Source organism: Alosa pseudoharengus, unplaced genomic scaffold (assembly GCF_046254945.1).
Source record: "Alosa pseudoharengus isolate Yale_2024_CS ecotype anadromous, Long Island Sound unplaced genomic scaffold, YU_APseudo_1.1 YU_APseudo_1.1_scf_20, whole genome shotgun sequence".
In the NCBI taxonomy this organism is placed as follows: domain Eukaryota; kingdom Metazoa; phylum Chordata; class Actinopteri; order Clupeiformes; family Clupeidae; genus Alosa; species Alosa pseudoharengus.
The window spans coordinates 2,882,273-2,889,772 of record NW_027468664.1 but is presented as its reverse complement, the minus strand read 5'-3'; the positions used below and the strand labels follow the sequence as shown (position 1 = coordinate 2,889,772).

The following is a 7,500-nucleotide window of genomic DNA, read 5'->3' as shown; positions in this document are numbered from 1 at the left end:
GATGAGGAAACCAAAGCAGCATGAAAGTATTTCTTCTGGATGTGTCATCATTCTCTGTCACAACAACAACCCATGTGACATTGCTGCTTATTCCTCTGATCTTCACACACACACACACACACACAAACACACACACACACACACAAACACACACATACACACCCTGTACTCACCACTGGTTTCTGCAAGTTGTCTCTCCCCATTGTCTGCAGACACACACACACACACACACGGGGTTAATGCAGTTAACACATGAAGGAAATAACTTTTACACACACACTTGTGTATGTGTGTGTGTATATGTATGTGTGTATGTGTGCACCTGTGTATGTGTGTGTGTATGTGTGCACGTGTGTGTGTGTGTGTGTGTGTATGCACATGTGTGTGTGTGTGTGTGTGAGTGTGCACATGTGTGTGTGTGTGAGTGTGCACATGTATGTGTGTGTGTGTGTGTGTGTATGCATATGTGTGTGTGTGTGTGTGTGTATGCACATGTGTGTGTGTGTGTGTGAGTGTGCACATGTGTGTGTGTGTGTGTGTGTATGCACATGTGTGTGTGTGTGTAGCATTCTATGTAAGACTGCTCCACCTTACCTCCACCTCTGCCATAGAGAGCACGTCCACGCTGCACTTGCTGCCTCTCTCCACCAGGGCGGCGTCAAAGGTGTCCATGACGATGATGTGCTTAAGCCCAGGGGTCAGCTTCTTCTCACAGTTCTCCAGCAGAGTCTCCGCCTTGACCGGCTTATCACACAGCACCACCGAGATGTCCGCTGGGGGAAGCAAAGGTGTATATATATATATAAGTATAATGTGTGTGTGTATAAGTATAAGTATATATATTCTTTTGATCCCATGAGGGAAATTTGGTCTCTACATTTAACCCAATCCGTGAATTAGTGAAACACAAACAGCACACAGTGAGCACACTGTGAGGTGAAGCACACACTAATCCCGGCACAGTGAGCTGCCTGCTTCAACGGCGGCGCTCGGGGAGCAGTGAGGGGTTAGGTGCCTTGCTCAAGCGGCCCACTGGTCGGGGCTCGAACCGGCAACCCTCCGGTTACAAGTCCAGAGTGCTAACCAGTGGGCCACGGCTGCCCCAAATTTGCCTTCATTCTCTCAGTGGCACAACAGGGCAACATTTTTTATAAAAACTATGTTTGGTGTGTGTGTGTGTGTCTGTGTGTGCATGGTATTTGGTATCTGTGTGTAGTCACAGCGCACGTGTGTGCACGCTCTGTATGTGTACTCTGTGCTCTGTGTGTGCAAGTGTTACACACACTTCTCTAATTAGCAGGTGATTTAATTACCTCTGTTAATGATGTAGACGAGCGCCTCTGGGCCCAGCGTATCGTACAGCGGTACAGCCACCATGGAGTACGTGTAGCAGGCCTGCTCACAGATGATCCACTGGGACACACACACACACACACACACACACACACACGCCCCACACACACACACACACACACAGCATAGCAGGGTCAATCATAAACTCATAGACACTTAGGAAAGTTAATCAGGCCAAACCCTCATTACAGTAACACAGACACACACACGCACACACACACACACACAACACACACAGCAGGCTATAATGCCATCAGGGAATCATACCATGCCCTCTACTAACACACACATCAATACTGGTCATCTCTACTAACACACACATCTCTACTAACACACACATCAGTACTGGTCATCTCTACTAACACACACATCTCTACTAACACACACATCAGTACTGGTCATCTCTACTAACACACACATCTCTACTAACACACACATCAGTACTGGTCATCTCTACTAACACACACATCTCATGTAACACACACATCTCTACTAACACACACATCAGTACTGGTCATCTCTACTAACACACACATCTCTACTAACACACACATCAGTACTGGTCATCTCTACTAACACACACATTTCATGTCACACACACATCAGTACTGGTCATCTCTACTAACACACACATCTCATGTAACACACACATCAGTACTGGTCATCTCTACTAACACACACATCTCATGTAACACACACATCTCTACTAACACACACATCAGTACTGGTCATCTCTACTAACACACACATACATGTTTGTCACTAGTAACACACACACAGAGAGTGTGTGTTGATCAGTCCTGGAGTGTTTGTTGATCAGATCGAGAGTGTGTTTTGGTCATCCTGAGAACGTGTGTGTTGGTCAACTGGAGAGTGTGTGTTGATGAGTGTGTGTTGATGAGTGTGTTGATGAGTGTGTGTTGTGGCTGGTGAGGACTCACTTCAGGCCGGTTCTGAGCAAAGATGCCGATGAACTGATCCGGTTGGGGCTTCAGGCCTCGGTGGAGGAGACCAGAACCCAGGTGTTCCGCCCGGTCCGACACCTAAGGGAGCAGAACCATTACATCACTTGTCTTACAAAAAATAACTTTTTCAAGTTGGAACTCTTTGCAGTTCATATGTAGTAATGTTCTGAGCAGCTGTGTGTGTGTGTGTGTGTGTGTGAGTGTGCGCATTAAGTGATGAGAATATCTGACCTGTTTGTATTTGAGCCACTGGTAAGGCTTCCCTTTGGTCCTCCAGCCCAGACATGGTCCATTCCCTGCAGGAGAGAAACAGGCAGAGCTAATCAGAGCGCTAGCCTTAGCACAGTCACTCAGAGAGTACTGCTATAGTCACAGCACTAGCCTTAGCACAGGAGAGTACTGTTATAGTCACAGCGCTAGCCTTAGCACAGTCACTCAGAGAGTACTGCTATAGTCACAGTGCTAGCCTTAGCACAGGAGAGTACTGCTATAGTCACAGCGCTAGCCTTAGCACAGTCACTCAGAGAGTACTGCTATAGTCACAGCGCTAGCCTTAGCACAGTCACTCAGAGAGTACTGCTATAGTCACAGTGCTAGCCTTAGCACAGTCAGAGACTTTCTAATGAGGAGACACAGCACTCAAAAAATCCTCCATAGAAATGCATGGGGCTAGTTTGTCACGGCAATATGGCCGTTGTCTACACATATCCCACCCCTTTCTCGGCAAAACATCGACATGTGAATACATTGAGCCAATCATATGGTGTGTTGTGAAGACATCGTGCCAATCATGTGTTGTGAACTCGCCGCTGGAGCATAATTGGTGTCGTGAAGCCTTGCGCACGCGCATTTCTGCTGAATAGGATGCCCTATGAGTGCCCAAAAAGCGTTGCAATATGGCCGCCGAGTGGAGGGACTTGCCTAAAAGGACTTTGGCACAGTCACTCAGAGAGTACTGCTATAGTCACAGCGCTAGCCTTAGCACAGTCACTCAGAGAGTACTGCTATAGTCACAGCACTAGCCTTAGCACAGGAGAATACTGCTATAGTCACAGCACTAGCCTTAGCACAGGAGAGTACTGCTATAGTCACAGCGCTAGCCTTAGCACAGTCACTCAGAGAGTACTGCTCTCTGCATCACCGGCGGCCATCTTGTCACAGAAAAGCTATCTGGTGGGCTCTGTGGTACCTGATGGCTCTTCTTTTACTAAAGGCAGAACAATGCCCCCAGGCTATAACAATGACACCTTCAGGTCACTACCTGTCATTACAGTGCACCATTGAAACACAATGTTATGAGTTAGCGAGCTGACTGTGGCAAGATGGTCGCGAGGTGCGGACGTCGACCTCCATTGGCCAGCAGCGCGGACGAGACATCTAGCCTTTATTATATATCTATGACTGCTATAGCCAGTGCGCTAGCCTTACCACAGTCACTCAGAGCACTATCCTTAGCACAGTCACTCAGAGAGTACTGCTATAGCCAGAGCGCTAGCCTTAGCGCAGTTACTCAGAGAGTACTGCTATAGTCACAGCACTAGCCTTAGCACAGGAGAGTACTGCTATAGTCACAGTGCTAGCCTTAGCACAGGAGAGTACTGCTATAGTCACAGCACTAGCCTTAGCACAGTCATTCAGAGAGTACTGCTATAGTCACAGCGCTAGCCTTAGCACAGTCACTCAGAGCGCTATCCTTAGCACAGTCACTCAGAGAGTACTGATATAGTCACAGCACTAGCCTTAGCACAGTCACTCAGAGAGTACTGCTATAGTCACAGCACTAGCCTTAGCACAGTCACTCAGAGAGAACTGCTATAGTCACAGCACTAGCCTTAGCACAGGAGAGTCCTGCTATAGTCACAGCGCTAGCCTTAGTACAGTCACTCAGAGAGTACTGCTATAGTCACAGCACTAGCCTTAGCACAGTCACTCAGAGCGCTAGCCTTAGCACAGTCACTCAGAGAGTACTGCTATAGTCACAGCACTAGCCTTAGCACAGTCACTCAGAGCGCTAGCCTTAGCACAGTCACTCAGAGAGTACTGCTATAGTCACAGCACTAGCCTTAGCACAGTCACTCAGAGCGCTATCCTTAGCACTGTCACTCAGAGAGTACTGCTATAGTCACAGCACTAGCCTTAGCACAGTCACTCAGAGCGCTATCCTTAGCACAGTCACTCAGAGTTGCCTACTGCTATAGTCAGAGTGCTAGCACAGGTATTAGCTCCACTGCTAGTCAGAGCACTGGCCAGAGCTTCACTGCTTTACTGATCTACTGGGTCAGTCGATCGGCCGCTGCTCCCGCTGAGCCAGAGAAGGCCACACCCTGAGCCCCTGTTGATGGGAGCAGTCGGGGTCTACGTCAAAGTCTCTCACCTGACAGCTTTAAGCCCTTCTGGAAGGCGTCATAGAGTGTGCGGGTGTCGTCATAGTGATAGGACACCAGGCTGTCATCCTTCATCAGGACGCTTCTCCGGGCTCCATCCTGTAAACAGCAGGGGGTTAGTCACCAGGCTCTGCTTTCACCTTTAACCTTTAACCTTCACCCTGACCTTATGCATGGGAGGAATGACAGAAAAAATTAAACTTTTTCACATTACAGTATACTGATAACAATGATCTTTTGAGAGATAGAGAGAGGGAGGGATAGTGTGAGATAGAGAGAGTTAGAGAGAGAGAGAGGGAGAGGGAGAGATACCTATGAAGTCAATGGGACAAGAGAACACAAAAGAGAAAGAGAGAGAGAAAGGTACAGATAGAATTGTTGCTAAAATACCATGATGCCTATGGTCTGCTGAATGAGAGAGAGAGATATGAAGTCAATGTGACAAGATGACAAAAAACAGAGCGAGAGAGAAAGGTACAGAGACCCTGAATGAGAGAGAGAAACAATGAGAGAGAGAGAGAGAGAGAGAGAGAGAGAGAGTGTGTGTGTGTGTGTGTGTGTGTGTGTGTGTGTGTGTGTGTTGTACCTTGATGCCTATGGTCTGCTGGAAAGGTCTATAGGAGGCCTAATGGGAGTGGGTCGGGTGTGTGTGTGTGTGTGTGTGTGTGTGTGTGTGTGTGTGTTGTACCTTGATGCCTATGGTCTGCTGGTTGAGGTCTATAGGAGGCCTAATGGGAGTGGGTCGGGTGTGTGTGTGTGTGTGTGTGTGTGTGTGTGTGTGTGTGTGTGTGTGTGTGTGTGTGTGTGTGTGTGTGTGTGTGTGTGTTGTACCTTGATGCCTATGGTCTGCTGGTTGAGGTCTATAGGAGGCCTAATGGGAGTGGGTCGGGTGTGTGTGTGTGTGTGTGTGTGTGTGTGTGTGTGTGTGTGTGTGTGTGTTGTACCTTGATGCCTATGGTCTGCTGGTTGAGGTCTATAGGGGGCCTAATGGGAGTGGGTCGGGTGTTGAGGTAGAAGAGTGTGGCTCCAAACAGGGCGAACACAGACACCAGGCCCGCTGTGCTCAGGGGGGAGAACAGGAAGGACAACAGCGCCTCCATTAGGTCAGGCCTGGGAACAACACACATACACACGCTTCAGCATCCAACAACCATTGGACATCTCTACCTGACCCAGTGGCGGAGTGGTCATCGGGAGAATTCCTGGTCGGCCGGTAATGTTTTGAGGCCGGGCTGATTAGTGTGATCTTAAAAAGAGTATGATCTGGCTGATTAGTGTGATCTGGCTGATTGTAAAAGGCCTTTACTCTGCCCTACAGTAGCCTGGACTGGGCGATCAGCCCCTCACTCTCTCTGCCCACGGCTCCTCCTGACCTGACCTGACCTGACCTGACCTGACCTGACCTGACCTGACCTGATGAGCTGACATGCAGGGTATGAGATGCATATGAGAAGGATGGTGCTACTGAGGAGTGCAGCCTCGACTTCAGATGAGCAGCCACATCATGTTTTGAGTAGCGCTGGATTTCCCCCTAAAATAGGAATCATGCCAAGTTGGGCCACACCCCCACATCGCCACCACATCGCCACCCCACATCATCTCCCCCACATTATCACCCCCACATCATCTCCCCCCACATCATCTCCCCACATTATCACCCCCACACATCATCTCCCCCCACATCATCATCACCCCCACATTATCACCCCCACATCACCCCCCCCCACATCATCTCCCCCACATCATCTCCCCCACATCATCTCCCCCACATTATCACCCCCACATCACCCCCCCCCACATCATCACCACCCCCCACATCACCCCCCCCACATCACCACCCCCACATCATCGCCCCCCCCCCCCACATCATCATCCCCACATTATCACCCCCACATCATCGCCCCCCCCACATCACCACCCCCACATTATCACCCCCACATCATCGCCCCCCCCACATCATCGCCCCCACATTATCACCCCCCCCCCTCACATCGCCCACCGCCACATCATCACCCCCACATCATCACCACCCCCACGTCATCAACCCACATCATCAACCCCCACATCATCACCACCCCCACATCATCACCCCCCCCCCCCCCCACATCATCACCCCCCCCCCACATCACCACCCCCACATCAACACCCCCACATCACCACCCCACCCCACATCACCCCCCCCACATCACAACCCCCCACATCATCGCCCCCCCCCCCCCACATCACCACCCCCACATCATCGCCCCCCCCCACATCATCATCCCCACATCACCACCCCCACATCATCACCACCCCCCACATCACCACCCCCACATCATCGCCCCCCCCCCCCACATCATCATCCCCACATCACCACCCCCACATTATCACCCCCACATCATCGCCCCCCCCCACATCACCACCCCCACATTATCACCCCCACATCATCGCCCCCCCCACATCATCGCCCCCACATTATCACCCCCCCCCCTCACATCGCCCACCCCCACATCATCACCCCCACATCATCACCACCCCCACGTCATCAACCCACATCATCAACCCCCACATCATCACCACCCCCACATCATCACCCCCCCCCCCCACATCACCACCCCCACATCAACACCCCCACATCAACACCCCCCCCACATCACCACCCCCACATCATCACCCCCACATCATCAACCCACATCATCACCCCCCCGACATCGCCACTATCAGGAGGTGCCACTGGAGCTTGAAATCTCCCTAAAATATTTAGTGTCCACCCCTGATCAGAACACGCTCACCTCGCGCCACACACACACACACACACA

The 7,500-nt window shown here is 50.7% G+C and overlaps 1 protein-coding gene across 4 annotated transcripts in view; it reads right to left on the bottom strand.

Moving 5' to 3' along the window:
* Positions 1-5,802, bottom strand: part of acsl5 (acyl-CoA synthetase long chain family member 5) — a 34,173-nt gene extending 28,371 nt beyond the window's left edge. For 2 of the 4 annotated variants that reach the window (XM_076297249.1, XM_076297248.1), the window contains exons 1-7: positions 5,647-5,802; positions 4,693-4,801; positions 2,550-2,614; positions 2,295-2,396; positions 1,314-1,413; positions 595-773; positions 174-206 (exon numbers count right to left, since the gene is read on the bottom strand). In XM_076297249.1, coding sequence (XP_076153364.1) covers positions 174-206; positions 595-773; positions 1,314-1,413; positions 2,295-2,396; positions 2,550-2,614; positions 4,693-4,801; positions 5,647-5,802 — 744 coding nt within the window. Of the gene's footprint in view, positions 1-173; positions 207-594; positions 774-1,313; positions 1,414-2,294; positions 2,397-2,549; positions 2,615-4,692; positions 4,802-5,646 lie in introns of those variants that run through there. The other 2 variants (XM_076297252.1, XM_076297251.1) reach the window with 2 other exon arrangements.
* Positions 5,803-7,500: the final 1,698 nt, after the last annotated feature.